Source organism: Tiliqua scincoides, chromosome 3, assembly GCF_035046505.1.
Source record: "Tiliqua scincoides isolate rTilSci1 chromosome 3, rTilSci1.hap2, whole genome shotgun sequence".
NCBI classification, from domain to species: Eukaryota; Metazoa; Chordata; class Lepidosauria; order Squamata; family Scincidae; genus Tiliqua; species Tiliqua scincoides.
The window spans coordinates 6,463,403-6,485,057 of record NC_089823.1 but is presented as its reverse complement, the minus strand read 5'-3'; the positions used below and the strand labels follow the sequence as shown (position 1 = coordinate 6,485,057).

At 43.7% G+C, this 21,655-nt stretch overlaps 1 protein-coding gene across 2 annotated transcripts; it reads left to right on the top strand.

Moving 5' to 3' along the window:
• The first annotated feature begins 459 nt into the window (after positions 1-459).
• Positions 460-20,905, top strand: ALG8 (ALG8 alpha-1,3-glucosyltransferase). Of its 2 annotated transcripts, XM_066619123.1 has the most exons (13): positions 460-550; positions 1,606-1,684; positions 4,210-4,403; positions 5,655-5,764; positions 5,979-6,046; positions 6,955-7,081; positions 9,005-9,108; positions 10,275-10,395; positions 11,955-12,094; positions 13,033-13,172; positions 15,160-15,257; positions 19,050-19,122; positions 20,379-20,905. In XM_066619123.1, exons 1-13 carry the CDS (start codon positions 468-470, stop codon positions 20,608-20,610), a joined length of 1,569 nt encoding a protein of 522 aa, XP_066475220.1. In that variant the 5' UTR covers positions 460-467; the 3' UTR covers positions 20,611-20,905. The 2 variants fall into 2 exon arrangements, with proteins under 2 accessions (XP_066475220.1, XP_066475221.1); XM_066619124.1 differs by lacking the exons at positions 460-550; positions 1,606-1,684 and having other exon boundaries at positions 4,328-4,399.
• The last annotated feature ends 750 nt before the right edge of the window (positions 20,906-21,655 follow it).

Genomic DNA, 21,655 nt, shown 5'->3' with positions numbered 1-21,655 from the left:
CCCTAAAGTGGCCTAAAGGTTGGCCACCCCTGTTCTAGGTAGACGCACATAGGCTGGCTCCCGAAGGCTGCAGGGTGCCCACTTACGCAGGACTAAACCTCACTGAAATGAATGGGTCTGTTGTTGAGTAACACCTGCAGAGAAGCTGCAGCAGGAGCATGCTTAGCTGCAACCAGTGCACATTTCCCATGGGAAAATGGGAAAGCCCAATCCCAGGCAGGTCTACTCAGAAGTAAGTCCCATTGCAGCCAATGGGTTTTACTCCCAGGTAAATACTGACAGATTGCAGCCAGAGCCTTGGACCCCAGTAGGGTCTGCCCCGGCTTGGATGCTGCTGTGCAAAGTGAGTCTATGAATGGGAGGCAAGCTGCACGTGCAGTTGCGACCGCGCATGCGCAGTGCTTGGACTACCAAAGAGCTGCGCATGCGCAGTATCGCCGGTCCTGTCAGGTGAGAGACGGACTGTCATGGCGGCGCACGAAGCAGGGAGCTGGTTCCCGGTGCTGGCCTTGGGGGTCACCCTGCTCAAGCTGCTCCTCATACCGACCTAGTAAGGCGCCCGTGCCCGTTATCGCTCCTCCGGCCGGTGGAAGTGGGTGGGGACCGGGCAGCGGCCGGTAGGCGGGGGTGGGAAACGGTGAAGGTGCGGAAGAGCGGGGGGAGGAGGCCTAGGTGGAAACGGCCATTCTGTTGCTATGGGTGTTGCTATGGGTGTGGATGTTGCCACCTAGCTGTTCCAGTGAGCGTGGCCACCCCCTCCGCTTTTTAACCCTTTCAAGACCTTATAGCTTCTTTTCCATCCTGTTGCTGGGCTGATTCTGGTTTTTTTCCTGGAAAAAGGTCAAGGAAAGGGGGGGAAAGTCAAGACTGTTGTTTGCAATTCTGAAACTGAATTTTTCCCCCTTTAAACATTAATTAACTTTTTAATTAACTTTTAAAATTAATTTTTTTAAATTTTTTGGGATAATTTTTAGGTACATAATGTTTAAGCACATTAAAAATGGTTTCATAAGCAGCAGCTAAAATTCATGTGCAGCGCACAGTCCCATGCCGGTGAGGCACATTGTAAGGTAAGAACATAAGAAGAGCCCATGCAACCATGGATATGGACGATGGCTTCCCCTCTACCCTTCAGAGCTGAGAGGAGCTCTGTTTCCATAAGAACATAAGAAGAGCCCTGCTCCTTTTGTAGCGTGTATGTTGGATAGTCACATGTGTTTTCTTTCTTGCTTAGCTGGGTTTGGCTTTCAGAATAAGGACATGTCACTATTACTTGTCATAGCCTAATAGCTACAACCTTTATTTTTTAATCTGCTCTTGACTTATGCTCTTGAAATTAGGAAAATGAATTAACTGTAGCAAAACTTTTGTTATGTGAACAACTAAAGAAGCAATTCCCACCCCAGATGTTGCTAAGACTCATCCTAATTGTATGAGCACAGCTCCTGAAATTGTCTTTTGTTATAGCAATGCTGAGAGGGTTTTTTTTTTTTGTTTTTTTTTTTACCAGTCTTTTTCATCTCTTATTGCTTGGAAAATTCCATATAAAATTGTTCTGTGGCCTGATGGCTTTGCATCACGTTATTAATGGCCAACTTCTTGTAGTCATTCCACAGATTTTGAAGTGCATAGAAATTGGCTTGCCATCACCCACAGCTTACCAGTGTCTCAATGGTATTATGAGGTAAGTGTGCCTGTCTTGCGGCATTGCTTTTACAGTAAGGGTCACATCTGTACACACCTGCTGTATAGCAGAGTGTGCTATAGTAGAGGGTGAATTTTGCATTCTGATGTCCCTGTACGTGGATTGTGCTGCACATGTACAGTCCATAATTCCCTATATCTTTGCAGGGGTGCTTGGCACAACCTCTAAATCCCTATGTGAACACATGTTAGTCTTGCCACTGAATATTTCAGGGCTCGTCATCCATTATTCTCCTCCTCTTCCCTCCTCCCCCTCACTGCTACCACAACCACAAGCTATTTCCTCCTATCTTACTGCTCTCATGTGGTTATTAGAGCTTATTCATGTTCACATACATGCCTTGTATTAAACATAATGCAGTACTGTAGCAACTGACTGTGCCTGATGACGTTAGACTTGCAAACATGTAGTGGAGGTCCAATGTTGGAAGCTCTGGGGAGGGGGGGAGCTGTGAATCACGGGCTGCATGCCTTGTCATCCTGAGTTGTCCAGGGACTACCCTTAGATATCTGCTCAATATTGGTTGTGTTGCATTCAGATTCTCCGTTTCTAGTATTGATGGTGAGCAGAATGTGACACTTCTTGTAGAATCTGGGAAGCTCCTATGTGGTGGTCAAATCAAAACTTTCATTTTAAATATAACTAAATTTGTATTCCTTGTTGTGGCTGGAGATTTTTCTCCTTTGGGGGAAAAATCCACTTTTGCTCAAAGGATGTAGGTGTGAAGTATTTGGCTTGTTCATGATTGTATGGTGAAAGAGTGCACTGCTCCTACACCTTTGGTAGTGTACAATGTTATGAAACAGTACTTTTCCTAAGGCTGTGGTTGGGATAGTTCCTAAGGATATGGTTGGACTATGGTTGGAATCCCTAGCATGTATGCACTGCTGAAACAGAGACGCCTGCATTGGCTCGGTCATGTCGTGAGAATGGATGATGGCCGGATCCCAAAGGATCTCCTCTATGGAGAACTCGTGCAAGGAAAGCGCCCTACAGGTAGACCACAGCTGCGATACAAGGACATCTGCAAAAGGGATCTGAAGGCCTTAGGAGTGGACCTCAACAAGTGGGAAACCCTGGCCTCTGAGCGGCCCGCTTGGAGGCAGGCTGTGCAACATGGCCTTTCCCAGTTTGAAGAGACACTTGGCCAACAGTCTGAGGCAAAGAGGCAAAGAAGGAAGGCCCATAGCCAGGGAGACACTGGGAGACCAGGGACAGACTGCACTTGCTCCCGGTGTGGAAGGGATTGTCACTCCCGAATGGGCCTTTTCAGCCACACTAGACGCTGTTCCAGAACCACCTTTCAGAGCGCGATACCATAGTCTTTCGAGACTGAAGGTTGCCAATAACAAGGTTGGGATAGGTTTTGAGCCCAGACCTTGTAGTGTTCCTGCTGAGCAATCCTGAACTGAAATTCTGCAGTAACGAAACTGATTCAAGTAAAGCTAGACTTTGTGGCCTGTATAACTGAAACAAGCCAATAATTTTTGCATGTGATCTCATTTTACATAATTTACTCCTGCTATAGTCATTGGAAGGGGCAAAGGTCTATGATTACTGCCACCACAATTTGAAATTCTGCTCAGTTCCCCTGTTCTTTGGTGTTTTACAGTCTGCCTGGCCGTCTACACACTTCAACTCTGTCTTAGTCACAAGGGCTAGAAACTTAAAGTGAAAAGTGAGATTCCTACAGACCTGCATCCTGCACCCAATACCAAATTTTCTGCTTGTGCAGCATGATCATGGAATTCACACAGCTCTACTATTAGGTAGCCGTGCCTTCAATTGAAATATATCAACAAAAATCAAATTATGCAGCTTTCTACTGAGCTCCAACCACCAGTCTTTGGAATCTGTTGCTGTGTACAACCAGTAGTGGCTTTGGACAGAAATCTTGCCTAGTCCTCCTGAAATTCTTTTAATTGTGAGTTGACCTTGAGATTTCTTTCATGTAAGGAAGTAGTCTGCTGTTGAGCTTTCCCCTGGTTTGTACGTACAATACTAAATTCTCTCAGTAAGATTACTTTATCACTGGCAGTGCCTGTATGAACTACATCATTGAAAACTGCACTTGATATGACAAGTCTGTCCATGGGGTAAAATGTGTGATGCGTGTTCACCCCTCAGCACCCAGTATGCCATTAGTGATCCATATGCATGATCAGTGAGCAGAGCCGTAATATGAAAAACACTGAATATTCATGTAAATGGAGGTCAGTTAACCCTACGTTCAAAAGCACAGTGTCATTTTCACTGTGATGGTAATGTGGCTCAGTTCAATGAAAGAAATTGTATTATGAATAGATTGCATTGTCCTCGTTGTCCATGCTAGTACGTCAAGAAGTTTATGTAAAATGAGTTTCATACAGAAATGTAGTTCCATAAAGGAATCCTTGGTAGTGCAGCACCATGTGATGAACATTCCTATATGAACCAGCAGATAGCTTTAGCCTTTCAGTAGTGGCTTCCTGTCTTAGGTCCTTGTTTCATGTTTTTTACTTCAGGCAACATCCGAATGGACCTTGGACTACCCTCCCTTCTTTGCTTGGTTTGAGTATGTTCTGTCTCATGTTGCCAAATACTTTGACAAGGAGATGCTGGTGGTCCAAAATCTTAACTATTCAAGCCATGCGACTATTTTCTTCCAGAGACTTTCAGTCATCTTTATGGATGTTCTTCTTATCTACGCAGTTCGTGAGTACGTCAGTGCGTTCTGAATTGGGTACAGCTTATTGTCTGTTATGGATGAAGATAAATTATCAATATCTGGAAAAAAAATTCTGTTTGTGACTCTTTAGCAAATGGCAATCAATACATCAGTCAGAATCTCTACAAGGAATAAATGAAAGATGGAATTGCCCTTCCTTCTTGTCCCCTTGACTTGATTGCTGTTCTGTTCTGTAGGGGCAATAGGATATGCTTTGCATGTGGAAGGCTCTGTGTTCAAGTCCTGACATTTCCCATCAAAATGATTTCAGGCAGTGGGTCTGGGAAGAATCTCTTATGCCTGAGACCTTGGAGAGCCTAATTCTCTGCAAATTATATTCACCTATCAGACTTTCCTAAAATTATTATAGTGCAGCCGTACATATGTGTATTTTAAAATACAATAGTGATGAAAACTGTGCTAGTGTTTGTCTTGAGTCTTGAGAAGAAAATTACAAACTTAAAAACAAAACAGCCATTTAGCTGTATTTCTGTGACCACATACATTCCATTCCTTATAAAATGCTTTTATCAGGGGGCCACAAATATGTCACCAGTGGCACCCAGAAGGCTAATTCTAGCTACCTATTGGAAAAGCTCAAGTATTATTCCACAAATAGGTTTTTGGAAGCCACCAGTGATAAAGGGAGGCAGAGTGCCTCATCCACCAAAATGGTACTGAGCTGTCAATGGTATCAGTGTCATAGGTTTGAGAGGAGGGATTGTTACATAAATAATTATAAATAATAAAAATTCCAAATATGCACACATGCTGCCCCCCCCCCATTCCCTTGCTGAGGTGTGGGTACAAAAGGAATTGTCTCAGTGGAGCAGGAAGTGAACTAAGGCCCAAATCGTAACCAACTTTCCTTTCACTGACATAGCTGTGCATGTCAGTGCATGTGCTGCACAATGGTGCATGTGCTGCATCCTGCAGTTGGGTGGCAGTCATGGAGGCCACCTCAAGGGAATAGTTGTTTCCTTATCTTGGAGCTGGAAAGTTGGTTAGGATTGTGCCCTAAGCTTTAAAGTGATCGTTGGCTACCAAGCCCAACCAAAATTTGTGGGCACCAGATCTTTCCTCATGTAAATAAGTTAATTTTTAAAAAATTTCAAAAACAAAGGAAATCTGTTTTTTTTTCTTCTTTAAAAAATAAGTTGCATGTGATCCTTTAAAAATGTGTGTGTGGAAAGTCCAAATGAGATCAGTAGGATTCTGTGTCTTGATTTTCTCTCTGTTCAGATGCTGTCGGTGCATAAATGGGAAGCGAGCCAGCAAAGAACTTATGGAGAGTCCCCTGTTTGTTCTTGCAGTTCTCCTCTTGTGGAACTTTGGCCTCTTAATTGTAGACCGTATCCTTATAGTTTGTATGCCAAAGAAACCAGATCTGGCTGTGTTAAACCAAACAAGAAAATATTGGATTCTAGGGACCATTAAATGTGTTTGAATTGAGTAGGTTTATTTGTGTAACTTGGAAGTCATGTTAGAGAAGTTAAAATGTTGTCCCAGAATATAATCTGATCTTCATTTTGCTAAAGTGGAATTCCTTCCTTGACCCAAACCCAGATATACATTTTCAGTACAATGGCTTCCTTTTTGGGCTAATGCTGCTCTCTATTGCACGACTATTCCAGGTACGGTAGAAATAATCCAGAAGAAACAAGCCATTCTTGGATCTTATTGAAAGCATCATTTTGTTACAGATCCCAACCATAGCAAAGAAATTGTGAGTGGGCAGAAAGATTGTACACTCCCTTCTCCAGGAGTAAATGTCACTTTCCTGCCTTGGTATCAATTAAGCATTATGTCAACACCAATATTAATAGTGGGTAAGGCTAACCAAGGCTTCAATTTACTGGTAATCCAGAAGCTGATAGTAAAACCATGGTTTCAGATCCCAGTTTAAGCAAAAGCTAGCCCTAACAGTAGTGAGAAAGGAGAGAGGAAGTGCATGATCCTGTAAACCTGTCATAATCTTTAACTGTGTGTAAGAGGATTTCTGTATCAGCTCAGAATTTCTCTGCAAGCATATTGGTATACTGAGAATGTAGTTACAGCATGCATTTTTGGCACATACATGCATGGACAGAATTGCTAAATCCTGTGCTGAACTCTGCACAGTTGCCTGCAATACTCATTCTCATAGCACCAGTTTAATCATATAAATTTGATCCTGAAGGATATTGGTCCTGTTGTTTTTCAGCAGATGAAAAGAAAACCCTACAGTAACTTGCATCCAAGAGAACAAAGTACAATTTCTCTTCCCACCATTTCTAGTTGGAAAGGGTCTTGAGTAACAGTACTGGGAAAGATCTGAGTTACCTGAGGTTTGGAGAGCTGCTGCCAATCAGAGTAGGCAGGCCAGGAGAGCCAGTGGTCAGACTTGGTATAAGGCAGCATCATATGGTTACTTGCCCATCCTGGTTATATTGGGGCCTGCTGTGTGGAAGGCTGTCAATTTTGGTCTGCGAAAATCTCTTTGTTGTTGATATTTTATTCCTTTGAATAACCTCCTGACCTTTATCTTCTTCTCCCCTTTCAGAAAAGACACTTGGAGGGAGCTTTCCTTTTTGCTGTCCTCCTACATTTCAAGCACATCTACCTCTATGTAGCCCCAGCATATGCCATGTACCTCTTCCGATCCTACTGCTTCACTGCAAATAATCCAGGCATGTTGTTGACAGCTATACACATTTCTGGGTAGCTGGTCCTGTTTGCTGGCAAATGATTCATCTGTTCCAGTGGTGTTGAGGGTGGGGGGAATGGGATGAACATGAATTCTTCCCACTGGGTATCCTGATTGAGCCAAGGGAGAAACTACAAGATGACTCTCTTAACCAGTGCAATTCAAGGGGTTCTGTGGCATGTTCTTTGTCATTGGCATTAGGGGTTAGTAGAGCAACCATTTGAGTTTTGTGCAGGCTTTTTGCTGGGGATCAGCTGGGGCTGAATCAGTCTGGGGGAACGGGGTCTTTGGTCTCTGATCTTCAGCAGAGACATTCATTGGGTTTTTGCTTTTCTTCTTGCTGCTTGGAGGGAGAGGGAAGGGAAGAGAAAAGCATGCAGGTGTGAGTATGTATTAGGTTACACAGAATGTCCTTTCTCTGTCTGGGATTATCAGAAAAATGACTTCTTGCATAATCTGTTGTGTGCATTAGCACAAATACAGAACTGCAAGAAGTGGACAGATACAAAAGGAAACACAGGCACTGTTCATTTGTTCTTTCCTATGGTGAAAGCTGGAGCCCTGTTGTTAGTTGTTTCTACAGCACCATCAGCATACATGCAGTTTTGGAGTTTCTTAATGACAAAAGATGGGCCCCTGATGCTGAGTAGCCTCTAATGCAGGGGTGCCCAAACCCCGGCCCTGGGGCCACTTGCGGCCCTCGAGGCCTCTCAATGCGGCCCTCAGGAGCCCCCAGTCTCCAATGAGCCTCTGGCCCTCCTGAGATTTGTTGGAGCCCACTCTGGCCCGACACAACTGCTCTCAGCATGAGGGCAACTGTTTGACTTCTCATGTGAGCTGTGGGACGAGGGCTACCTCCATTTCTTGTTGTTTCATGTCTGTGATACAGCAGCAGCAGCAAAGGAAAGACCAGCCTAGCTTTGTGCAAGGCCTTTTATAGGCCTTGAGCTATTGCCAGACCTTCATCCATTCATATAAGTTCATCTTTAATATATTCATTCATGTAAACTTATGTAAATTTATTCAAATTTTAAATGTAAATTAATTCTTTTTTTCCCCCGGCCACTGACAGTGTCAGAGAGCTGATGTGGCCCTACTGCCAAAAACTTTGGACACCCCTGCTCTAATGTAAAGCTGGCTGAGGGGAAGATGACAGGGGAGGCAAGTGCAACCAGGGACACATTTGGCAATTTGGATTTGGTGATTACATGTGCCTAAAACTTGATTTCCGCAGGGGCTGAGAATAAATGGGTTAGGTACCAATGCTCCTTCCTCTGTGACACACAATAACTGTCTGCACATTGGCTGTTCTTTGGCCATGGTGATGCTTGTCTTGCACTTCACGTGGACAGAACTTCTGTTGGGCACAGAGTTCAAATGCTGACAAACTTGTCTTTCACTTGTGGACAATGCCTTTAAGGGGGGTGGAGGCAGGATGTCACATGGTTAAGGCAGAGTTCCAGTGTCATGTATAGTTTTTCCCCCACCCTGTGACCAGCAAAAAGCGGTGCAGATATGTTTGTATTTTCACATTCATGTTTTGCATAACTAGAAATGGCCATGGGACTCATGCTGCTTGGGCAAACTCTCTTAGGCTGCAGTCATAACCACATTTTCCTGAGAGTAAGCCCCATTGAACAAAATAGAACTTACTTCTGAGTAGACCTGGTTAGGATTGTGCCCTTAATCTTTTAATATTAAAACAAAAAACATACAACAGTACTAACTTTCCACAACCATGTCTGTGGCTTCTTGGAATGTGGGGATTGGTGGTCCATGGTGATAATTTGATTTGGCCAATTAGGGGTTCTATTCATAGCTGACAGAAAATGTAAAATAAGATGCAAGAGTTTCTTCTTCCTACACCTTCTATTTTGTCTTCATTATACTGTTTCATTTTCTCTAGATGGATCCCTCAAATGGCGCAGTTTCAGCATTCTTCGCTTGGCTGCCCTAGGATTAATTGTCTCCCTTGTTTCTGCACTTTCACTGGGACCATTCATTGCTTGGGTAAGGACCCTGATCTCGCCTAAGCAGGCACCTTTATATGGTTTTTTAAAGCTACTGCTTCTCAGCTGATGCTCCTGCAGGTTGCTTCTGTGAGCTGTAAAGGAGACTAGTCTTAAGTCACTTCTCTACAAGTATTACATACTTGTACATGTATGTATTACATACATACAGGTGGGGGTCCTGTACACAGAATCCTGGGGCTAAATTCCTGCCCATGTAACAGTCTTGGAGCCCAATTTTATCCCCTTTCCAGCACTGATGCAGCTGTACCAGTGGGGTATGCTCTGCATCCTGCGGTGGGGGAGTCAGTCATGGAGGCCTCCTCAAATTGTTCCCTTACCTCGGGGCTGCATTGGTGCAATTAGTATTGGGCCCTTAGAGTTGATTCAGGCATTTAGGAGCGCAGCATAGTCCAGGCCTCTTTGAGGCAATATCACCTTCAGAATGGGGGATGGAGAAGGATAAGAATCTCTGTGGAGATGGAATAGATAACCATCTAGGTCTTAGAACCTGGTCTGCAAACACTTTTTTCTTGCCTAGCCTTTTCCCCAAGAGCGAGATGTTAGTATGCTTTCAAACTGACAAATTCTGCCCCCTTATGCAGTCTGTGATGGTTCTGGTCAAACAGGACTGCAGCATTTTAATGTTTACTACTACAGCAGTGTTTCTCAAACTGTGGGTCATAAACCAATTTCACATGGTTCCCCATTCATTTCAATATTTTATTTTTAATGTATTTAGCCTTGATGCCACCATGGTGCGTGACTGCATTTGGGGAAATGTTACAGATTTGTACTTTTAACAGGTTACTCTGTGCATGCTTTTAACAATGATAGTCAGTGGCGCTTACTCCTAGGTATGGATTGCAGCCTAGGTTTGTTAAAAATGTTCCTGCTTGATGATGATACATCTAGTCATCACATCACTTCTGGTGGGTCCTGACAGATTCTCTTTCTAAAAAATGGGCCCTGGTGCTAAAAGTTTGAAAACCACTGTATTAGAGTGTCACTTTATATTAGAGTGTCACTCTGGGAACTTCTATGATCAAGAGCAATTTTAATTTGGGAAATGTTCTTTAGTTAAGCTGTGTCTTGCTTTGTTTCCCAGTTTGAATTTTTAAAAGAAAACCTTTAACGAAAGATTGACATTCTTCTTCCTCCGTTTAGGGTCAGCTTCCTCAGATCCTCTCTCGCCTCTTCCCTTTCAAGAGAGGCCTCTGTCATGCCTACTGGGCCCCTAACTTCTGGGCAGTGTATAATGCCGTGGACAAAACCTTCACAGTTATTGGTACAGTACATTTAACTTTATATGTGCAGTATTTCTTTGCATTTAATATTTATTTTTTTATCCCACTTTTCTCCCCATACAGAGACCCAAACAGCTTCTAAAACATAATAAATAGAAAATACCAACAAATGCACTGCAAGATTCTTGTTTCCATTTCAAGACAGTTCAACTTTGATTGAACTGCAGCAATCTCCAGTTGCAAAATGTTTGTGCATAAGTATATATCAATATAGGCACACTTGTCTCTTGGCGCACAAAGGGGGTTTGTCTGATTCAGCATCTTGTCTCTGACCAGATGCATTGCATTGGTTGCAATGGCAGCAGTAAATTTCATGGCAAATTTGTTGATCTGGCTGGCTCGAGAAACAAGACAGAAGGTTCAGAAAATGCTGCGTTTGCAGCTTGCTAAACCAGAATTGGTAACATGGCCTCAAGACACTCGGCACAATTCTCCAGTTCTAAATAGAAATCCAGCTTTTCTGTTTCTGTACTTCTAGTCCTTCCTAAATGTAAAGGATCAAAAGCAGCTGGAGTAAAAACATCAGGTGCAGTGCTAAAGTTCCTATAGCAAGATTGGTTCTCCCCCACCCCCCCAACTTTGGTTCAGATTTCAAATTTTTAAAAAGCTGTTGCATAATAGAAAACACTTCTGTAGCATCTACAACATGCTTGCAAATTAGCTGCAGTTGTAAAACTTTTGTCATATTCTTGCTCTTGAACACGTTGCCATCCTTACACAGCATAAGTGTAAAATATCCATTTGTTTTCTTACTTTCTCCGTTGAGATGGGACCTCGGTATCCATGGATTTCACTCACCACCGATACTGAGGTTTACCTTTAAATACATTGTTACAATGAAAAAGCACCAAGATCCAATTTCCTACCTTTGTGCTTTTAAATATAATTTCATTCAATTATTCACCCCATCTAGTGGCTCAATGCAGCATTGCATCTATTCCAATGCATTCTGGGACAACAGTGGAGGAGCAAGAAACCTGGAAGTGGGTCTTTAAAGCTAATTTTCCACTGATTTGGTATCCATTGATTTTTTTATCCACTGGGGGTTCCAGAACAGAAACCCTGTGGATAACGAAGCACGACCTGCATATACTGTCTTTCTACAAAAGTCATTTGAGGTGGTTTTCTGTTTCAAACTACAGTGTAAGAGAGATGATAAAAGAGGAAGGGGGCAGGGGGGGAAATAAACACATTCTGGTACTGAAACTTTCATAACATTCCTTAATGAATTAACAGAAAAACCAGATGGAATGGCTGCAGATGGAGGCATTTCTGGAGAGGGAGGCAAATAGCATGCAGTCTCAGCTGCTGCAGTTGAAGAGGCTTCTTGATGTCACCACTCCCTCTGAAAATGTTCATTTGGGCATGTTCTTAAACTCTTTTAGAAACAAAACCTAGGGTGGCAATTCTAAACTTCTTTTGTGTATTATAAAAACCTATCCCTGGGCCTTGCTTCCAGGTAAAAAGGTTTAGGTCTTGTGTGCATGAGACTGATGTTGTGCCTCTGGTCCTTACCTAACTCTGCTTGTTCAACTTGCAGGTCTGAAATATAAACTCCTCGATCCTGCGAAGGTCCCCAAGGCTGCCATGACAGGAGGGCTGGTCCAAGAATTCCAACATGCTGTCCTTCCTTCAGTGACACCTTTGGTAGCCTTAGCCTGTACTGCCCTCTCTATGCTGGTAAATGCAAATCACTGTTGCCATGCCAGTCCACTTTGTCATTATAATATAATTATAATAGGGTTGTCACCCATTATTTTTTGTACTGACCCTCCTTCTGTGCTTGACGTGTAGAAATTAAGCTGGTCACTTGCAATTAAGAAATCCTGGGAACTGTGGTTCTGCGAGATATTCATTTATGGAATTCAACACCACTGAATGTGGGGGAGGCCACAGGCTTCAACAGTTTTGAAATGGCATTAGATAAATGCTACCTCTGTTTCCTTCCTCTTCCTCTGTTATATCCCTTGCATCTGTTTCAAGGTTGCTCTTAGCCTTTGAGGCAGAGACCTAACCTTTTATTTGATGCAAAGCACCATGTACACAGATGTATACACTATATATGTAATTCACCATAATAGTAAGTTCATTCCCTAGCCAGTCGTGCTGCTGTGGACCTTGAACCATGTGCATTCTGCCCTCCTCATCAATTACAGATTCTCAAGCTGCCTGAAGGTCAATGGGATAGGCCACTGGTTCCCAAATGTTCTCTTTCACAGTGCCCCTCACTGTGTTTCCCTTTAAATATCCCATGGCACCTTTAAACTATCCCATGGTGGCCCTTTGAGTTTGTTGCAGTACCCTGGAATGCTGCATGCCCAGTTTGGGGCCTGTGGGAGTAGGAAAAGCATTTTTTGCATACTCTCAAAACTATGGTTCCCAGGCTTTCTTGGTTTGGGGGAGGGGCATGTCCATTCAAATGATGTGTCTGGCATCTTTGAAGTTTAATTATAATAATTTTTTTTTGCTAATGTAAAGCAGGTTAATAAAAACCAGAACCAAAAATGGCAACCGCCAACCTATTGCAGAACAGAAATGGGAAGTTCCATTTGAAAGCAAACTTTTGTGTTCTATGCTGAAATCCCCACTGAAGCTTTGTTTCTGCCTGTCATTTCTAGCCCTCTATTTTCTGTCTTTGGTTTAAACCCCAAGGGCCCAGAGGCTTCCTACGGTGCCTGGTTCTTTGTGCACTGAGCTCCTTCATGTTCGGGTGGCATGTGCATGAGAAAGCCATTCTCCTCGCCATTCTTCCTTTGAGGTAAGAGATAGAGATCAGAGGCTCTGATTACATCTGAGAGCTTCATCACATTATTCATTCCAACCAGTATACTCTCTCTACTGGCTATATAGGACCATGACAAAAACTGCTACAGTCAAGTGGAGGGTCTGCTTCAACCTGCTTTGTGAAGTAGGGTGTAGTCTTCTCAATGGGTTTACCAAAACTCTAGTTCCACCAGCCCCGTGTGACACTTGTAGCTCAGTGGCAAGTACATGCGTGGCATATAGAAGGTCCTAGATTCAGTCCTTGGCATCTCTAATGCAAGACATCAGGTTAGAGAACTGGGAAAGGCCTTGGAGAGGTGGTGCAAATCTGAGTAGACAGTATTGGGCTTGATGGGTCCGTTTAGCAGGTGCCTTCATATGGTCATAATGCATCCATTTGAATGGGATGACAAATTTGTGTTTGGAGACAGCCTTTGCAAGACCTGGTTCCAGGCAGATTTTCACCAAGCATGATGACTGCCTCTTTGTAAAAAAATGAGAATCAGCATCTACAGTTGTCTCTAGGACAGTGTTTCTCAACATTTGTCTTCTGCTGTACCGCTTCATATAGTCCACCTATTCGAAGTACCACTGGAAGTAACTGGCGATGACATCATCGCCAGTTACTTCTGGGTTGGGGATGCGATGCGACAGACACCAGTGAGAGGCTCAGGGTGAATGGGAGGGCTTTTTTGAACGTGGAAAAGCTTGCTTTGGAGCCTCCTGCTGCTGTTTGTTTTGTTGCGTTTCTGATCTAGCTGTCAGGCAGCAGGTGTCCAGGGGTCCCACGAGTACCACCAGACACCACCTCAAGTACCACTGGTTGAGAAACACTGGTATAGGACAGAAAGGTATTCTAGGTTATGTGTGTATGTTCATTTGCATAGGAGTGGAAAAATAGTGCAGCGTGAAGTAGAATATATGGAATTCAGCTTCCTGAGATTGTCTGCTTGTGCTCTCTCTCTCTCTTTTTAAAAAACCAGTATCTGACCCTTGTGTGTTCAAAAATAGATTTGAAAGCACATAGGCAACTCCTGCTGAAGTCTGAAAAGCCAGAGAGAAAGCTGGATAAAACGTTCAGCATTAATTGTCCTTCCGTTTCCCCTAAAGCAGGGGTCTCCAAACTCTGGACCAGGGGGCCAGATGTGGCCTGCAGTGAGCCTCTTTCTGGCCTGCGGCCAGCCTCTTGTCCCCTGAAAGCCTCTGGCCCATTCGACTGAACATGACCAGAGCTGTGCTCTGATTGCATCTGGAGGGTGCTCTGAGGGCTGGAGAGGCTGATGAATGAGCCCACTCATTCATTTATTCCATCATCTAAGTTCCAGCTCTAATTTATTTATTAAAATTTTATATTAAAAATTTTTTCCGGCCCTCAGCACTACACCAGATATTCCATGCGGCCTTCTGGCCAAAAAGTTTGGAGACCCCTGCCCTAAAGCAAGAGAAAATTATGCAGTGCAGCAGAAGAAAAGCCCTGCTGGATCAGACCTAAGGCCTATCTATTCCAGCATCCTATATCCTGTAGTGGCCAACCCAGTGCTGCATAGCCAATGTGAAAAGTCCATTGTTGATCTCTTCCCAGCAACTGATATTCAGAAGTATACGACCTTTGGAGGTTTCGTAGAGACTTTTGCAGTGGAGGAATCAATGCAAGAACAAACTGTCCATATTTGTTAATACGTACAATTTGTTTGATGCAGTTTATACTAGTTGCAGATTTGAGGCTTTCTTGACCCAGAATGTATTGCCCTGATGCAAAATTTTAATATTTCTTTTCCTCGGCATGGAATACACCCACCCAATGGAATACTCCACTGAGGTGTGGATTCTTCATCATGGCACTGTGCCAAAGAATCCATCATATGGCTTGTTACATGCCATTTCTTAGCCCAGTCTGCTACTAAACATACACCCTCTCCCTTGCTGCAACTAAGATTTCATCTTGGTTGCATTCAAAAAAGGCTTTTCTTTTTTCTTTTTAGCTTGCTGTCTGTGGAGAGGTCAAGAGATGCCAGCATCTATCTGGTTCTGTCTACTGCAGGGCATTTCTCCCTCTTCCCACTGCTGTTCACAGCACCAGGTAAGCCCACTCTGTTCCCTTTCTGTCTGTTTACTTCATGCTTATTGGTTTTGATTTGGTGCCCAACCAGAGGGCACACTGTTTAGAACTGGTTCTGCTTGCACTGAGTAGTGTTTAGTCCCTAGAAATAATTTTATTTACTGTATTTGGATCTTTGCATGCTGCCTTTCCACCTCTTAAGAGAACTTCAAGGTGGTTCATGTTTGATTAAAAATATAGTTCACACCGTTCAGCTTAAAAAGTTTTTAAAACTATTCTTAAACAGTTCTTGATGCTTTATTGTATTTACCTGTTTTAACTGTTACTGCTCTGGGAATCATATGCTGGACAACTTATAAATTGCTTACATAACACAGATACTCAAGTATAAGTCAACCTCATAGATAAGTCGAGGGCAGGTTTTGAGCCATAAATCATGGAATTTTCTATGACCCTCTGATTAGTAGTAGTAACTTTATTGTCATTGTGCTATGGCACAATGAAATTTATGCACCTTTGAGATACAAGCATAAATATATACTACAATTCCAACAATCACACTCTACACACTCACTCACACATTCTATACAACATGCATCATAATATAAAAACAGTATAACAGACCATAATGCCCAGGAGCATGACTATATCACCTTATTCAACGTAATTATGGCTGTGGGATAAAAACTGTTCAGGAGTCGTGTGGTGCTGCTCTAATAGTTCTGTATCGTCTACCTGAAGGCAACAGTTCAGAGAAGTCAGGGGTTAAACTTAGGGAGGTATCTGACTCAGTGGCATGCGAAGGTCATTTGGCACCAGTGGCCCATAAGCTTTTGGCATGTCCCATACAATGAAATAAAAATTAAATAATCTACAATTAATTTAAATATATTATTAAGAAGCATTAATCCGCTATCAATCTCTTGCTATGAAATTCAGCATGCTCTGACCCACAATTTAGTCCAGTTATCTCCACTTTTGACTATTGAAAGAGGGTGAGGTGAAGGAAGACCACTGGAAATAAGGCAAGAATTAGCAGCCATCAAAGCACCTTTTCCACCTAAAGGAATTATTCTCTCTCCTGACCCTTTCAAAATTTAATTATTACTAGTAAGGATCAAGAAAATACTCAGAGATTATTTCTCAAGCATAAGATTATTCTCTCCCCCCCCCCCTTCGTGGTTAATGTAGCATCAAAAGCCTCTAGAAACACATATACAAAAATTTAATTTAAAATATCCATATTATAATAAACAACAGACAACTAGCAAGGCTGCAGGAACACAACTAGTAAAAAGCCAAAGTGTGAAGTACAATTGAGCAAGCCAATAAGATTATTCACACACAACCCCAAGTGGGGGGTAGGGACCTCAGGGATGGCAATTAATCCCTTACTTCTCCCCCAGGAGGGTTTCAGTGGCTCCTGCATTGGCTCAGAACATTGCAATGGGATCTCAGAGGCAGCTAAACTTTGCTGCATAAATGCCTGATTGCCTGGGGATGCTGCGGAAGCAAGCATGCTCTCCTAAAAGCTTACAACATAAGCAGCTGTTGCAAGTGCTTCCTAGCTCCTGCCAGCATGCAGCTAAGATCTCTGGCTAAAATACCTGTTGCTGCAGAATAATTCTACTTTAAATTCTACTCTCTGCTTTTCCTGCGTTTTGCATCTTTGCAAGGTCTCCAGGACTCTTCCAGTGAAAAGGACACACACACTGGGAGATTGCTTCTCTCTCACACACAGATGCTCCCCTACCCCCACATACACAAATGCAGGGACTTTTCTCCTCTAGTCCAACTTCATTGGTGAGGATAGGGGGAAATGAGGTTAGCAAGGAGGTTTGCAAAAAGCCTTGCAAGGGAGAGACTGAAGTATGACTGTATACAGTAAGGGGGGAGGTGGAGAGGAAAGCAAGAAGAGGGAATAGATTGGGAGCCCAATCCTAGGCATGCCTACTCAGAAGCAAGTCCCTTAATAGTCAGTGGGGCTTACTCCCATGAAAGCGAGGCTAGGATTGTAGCCTTAACTGTTTTAAGTGCTCTCTCTCACACACTCACACATACTTTTCCTTTTATAAAAGTTAACTCTTCCTCTTCCCCCCCCCAGTACAACTTCATCAGTGGTCAGTGATTATGGGGAGAGGGGTTAGCAAGCCTCAGCTTTGCAACAGAGAGTTTAAAGTTTGGATTCAATAAGGGGGAGGGGGCAAAAACAAGAAGGAAATTGGAGATGGACTTAACCCTTTCAATGACTTGAGAAACAAAGGTACAGCCTTCTGCAGGCTGCCTCTCTCTCTTTAAAAAGATCACTCTCCTCCCTTCCCCACCCTGTCCAGCTTCATTTGTAGAGAGATGGGAAGGGGGTTAGCAAGTTGGGCTTTCCAACAGAGTGCTTGAAGTTTATATACAGTAGGAAGGAGGGGAAGGGGGAACAAGAAGGAAAGAAGAGAGAGCTGTTTCAACTGACTGCTTCTCCCTCGATCAGACGCCCCCTCCCACACACAGCTCATTGTCTCCTGCGTCCTGCTCTGTCTTGGGTGCCGCTCCAGAGATGCCTCTGATGGGCATCTGGTGCTGGTGCTGGAGATGGGCACTGGTGCTGAGTGAGGGGGGGCTGCTGATGGCTGCAGTGGCAGTTGCCCCTACCCAGCCCAGCGCAGCGCATGGAGCTCCTGCAGCTGGGCAACAGCCTGAAGGAGCACGTGGAGCGCGCCCGCACCACACCTGCAGGCAGCTGTGAATGCTCAGCAGCAACCCCAGCCTGCACAGCCTCCTCTCCCAGAAGATCACTTGCTCGCTCGCGCTCTCCCTCCCTCCTCCCTCCCTTCCACAATAGCGATTGGCTGGCTGGTTGGCTCACTCGCCTCCCCACAGCCTCCCCCCACCCTCGCTGCTTGCCTGCCTGCCAGGCAATGACTCAAGCTGCCTTTCTGGGAAGAAATTTTTCGCCTTATAGGCAAGTATGTACGGTGAATAAAAGGAAAAACGCTTTTCTTCTTACAGACCTGCTGCTTCTGTGATAAAAGTAATACAAGCATAAGTGTTTCGGCAGTTCTGTTTCTGAGGCTTTGCTTTTAATGTTCATTGCTCCTGAACTGAACTGTCTCCATAATGCTCTACTACTTGATGAGCTGGGGTAGCATAGTGGCACAGAGACTGACTAAAAGCAGGAAGTCTCTGGTTCAGGTCTCTCCTCTATGATGAACTTGCCAGTTTTGAAACTGCGATCAAGAAGGCAATAAAGCAGTGCAAAGCAGATTTTTTAAAAATTTGTTTAGGCTTTTGTATCAAAGAAATAGGGACGGGATACAGTGGATCAAAAGATAAAATACATGTCAGCATTACAACAGTTCTGACCAAGATGGGGAGTTGGCAGGAGGTGAGCACAAAGCTTTAAAGACAAGCAAACCCAATGCTTTTGCCCTGCCTACTCCTGCTATTCCAGTGAACCCAAGATCTACATTCACAGTGTGGCAAAGTGAATGTGTGTGCCACAGAAGTGGTGGGGCAGAATGATCCAAAAATGAGGGTGAGATCAAGGATTCTTGCAACACTCACTTTTAGAGATTACTAAAGTATGCAACACTCTTCAAACCAAGAATCCTGGTTATTTTAAATACAAGGGCTTGGTTTTAAAAAGCAGCAGATGGGTAGGCATCATAGGAAGGGAATGCCTCTTAGTGTATGCCTGTTAGAACATTACACCTTCAAAGAACAAAAAAAGTATTTGCTTCAACAGTTACTTTAGGCATAAGTAGATGTTAAGCAGATGCATGGAGCTGCTTCCAACTTGTCAAATATTTTTTTGTGTCTCAGAACTGCCAATTAAGATTCTGCTCATGCTGCTCTTCACAGTGTACAGCTTTTCCTCACTGAACGCAATATTCAGGTAAGGGCCAAACAAATTGTTGTAAAGGCCAGACTAGACATTGTTGTTGTGGTGGTGGTGGTGTTCAGTCATTCAATCGTGTCTGACTCTTCGTGACCTCGTGGACCACAGCACGCCAGGCCTCCCTGTCTACCACTAACTTCCAGAGTGTACCCAAATTCATGTTCATTGCCTCCATAACACTATCTAACCATCTCATCCTCTACCATCCCCTTCTCCTTTTGCCTTCAATTTTTCCCAGCATCAGGGTCTTTTTTAAAGAGTCCTCCCTTCTCATGACATGCCCAAAGTATTTAAGCTTCAGCTTCAGCATCTGTCCTTCCAGTCAACAGTCAGGGTTGATTTCCTCCTGTAGGACTGACTGATGTGTTCTCCTTGCAGTCTAGGGGACTCTCAAAAGTCTTCTCCAGCACTGTAATTAGAAGCATCTATTCTTCGGCGCTCAGCCATCCTTATGGTCCAGCTCTCACAACCATACATTACTTCTAGGAAAATCATAGCTTTGACTATACGGACCTTTGTCAACATAGTGACGTCTTGGCTTTTCATTAAGTTGTCAAGGCTTACCATAGCTTTCCTCCCAAAAAGCAAGCGTCTTTTGTCTTCAGTGATCTTGGAGCCTGAAAAGATAAACTCCGTCAAGCCTTCCATTTCTTCCCCTTCCATTTGCCATGAGGTGATGGGACCGGATGCCAGGATCTTAGTTTTTTTAATGTTAAGTTTCAAGCCACATTTTGCACTTTCCTCTTTCACCCTCATCAAGAGGTTCTGTAGTTCCTCCTCACTTTCTGCCATTAGAGTGGCGTCGTCTGCTTTCCTTCTTTCTAGACTAGACATTACAGGCAGTTTTTGGCCTTTTTTTTTTAATGCTTTAATCATAAATAGCCACAGGACAGATAATTCTACCACAGGCCTGATGATTTTTCACCCCACCCCAAGCTGTCCTCAGTGCCAATGGCAGTTTCAGGAGTGGAAAGAGACTTTCATCAGGATTGCAGAGGAAGGAAAAAGGATTAGATCCCGCTTTGTAGCAACTCCATTTGTGCTTCCCTCTTCCCTAGTGCAGCTGCTCTAACAATGAATAAATATGCATAGTCAAACGTTGCAGGTGATATAATTTGTGGTTTGGCCCCAAGAAATCTGTGCAGCTTTGCAAAACTCAGGATTCATCTTGGCCAACAGTCACTGATCACCGTGAAGCAATTGTACTGAAACTCTTTTGTTTCATGTTTTGCTGTCTTGCTTTCCCCTCACAGGAGAAGAGGACCACTCTTGAACTGGCTGGAAACCATCTACCTCATTGGGCTAATACCTCTGGAAATCTTCTGTGAAGTTGCGTTTCCCTTCACCACCTGGAAGCTGAAGTTCCCCTTCCTCCCTTTATTACTCACCTCTGTGTATTGTGCTGTAGGCATCCTATATGCCTGGCTCAAACTGTATGTCTCTGCCTTCGTGGGACAACCAGCTGTCAGGCAAAAGGAAGAATAATGATGTTTACAGTAAAGCAAATCTGCAGGGATCCTTCCAGAAGATTAACCATTGCTAAGTGGAGGCTGTTCCTGGGATGCAGTGCCCAAAGCCCATGTGTCTAGGGTGCTGTATCCTGCTTCAGAAGTAGTTCCTGCTTCTTTAAGGACATTGGAAGAAGTAAGTCATTGTTCAGTGCCCTTAAGGAAGCAGGTGATATTTCTTGCCCGAAATGAGGAAAGCCTACATGAGAGGGGTTTCCAAACTTACTGTGGCCGTGGTGCTCTTCTTTCACGGTACCCTGTCACAGGGAGGTTGTGGCCCAGCCAAGTTGACGGTGTCCGGGACTACCACTAAGGAGAGGCTGCTGTGCACATCCCACAGCACCCCTGTGAGTATGCCACAGTGTCCTGGAGCGCCATGGTGCACAGTTAGGGAACCACTGCTATATGGGAAGCCTCTTGTTTATCAAAGGATGTTTGGACTGCAACTTTTAAATTGGAGGTGGACTTCTTGAAAAAAAACCAGTGTTAGCTTCAGCTCCGTCTTTACTTGTAGCCTGAATGGTTACTTGTATTAAAAGATCACCAGAAAAGAAATGTTATAATCATGCATGGTGGAATATGGGAATAAAGTACTTTATTTTTTATTTGTGTGTAGGTGCATGCTTGTACAACTATGGTTTCGTTGCGTGCATCTGTCACACAATGCACGTTTACACAGTTTGTGAGCTACCTGTGTGATATAATAATGGATGGCTTTCTGTTTGGGTTGTGATACAATAGTCTGTTCAGAAATATCCTCAGTGTACCTCCCTATACAGTTTTCTCGTGTTCCTGCAGCAGCCTGTGTCGTTCCTTCAGACTTCCGGAAAGACAGCTGTGTATGTCAGATTGGCAATTTGTTATTTGCCCAGGCCCTGGGAGAATAACGCAGCTGAGCAGAAAATGCAGGTGTGCCTAGGCCTGTCTTTTGTCACATATGAACTTTTGCTATAGCGTTTTTCTTATTTTGTGGCCTGCTGGAGGCCAGAGCACTCTTGGGCCTCAGGAAGGTACCTAGAAGG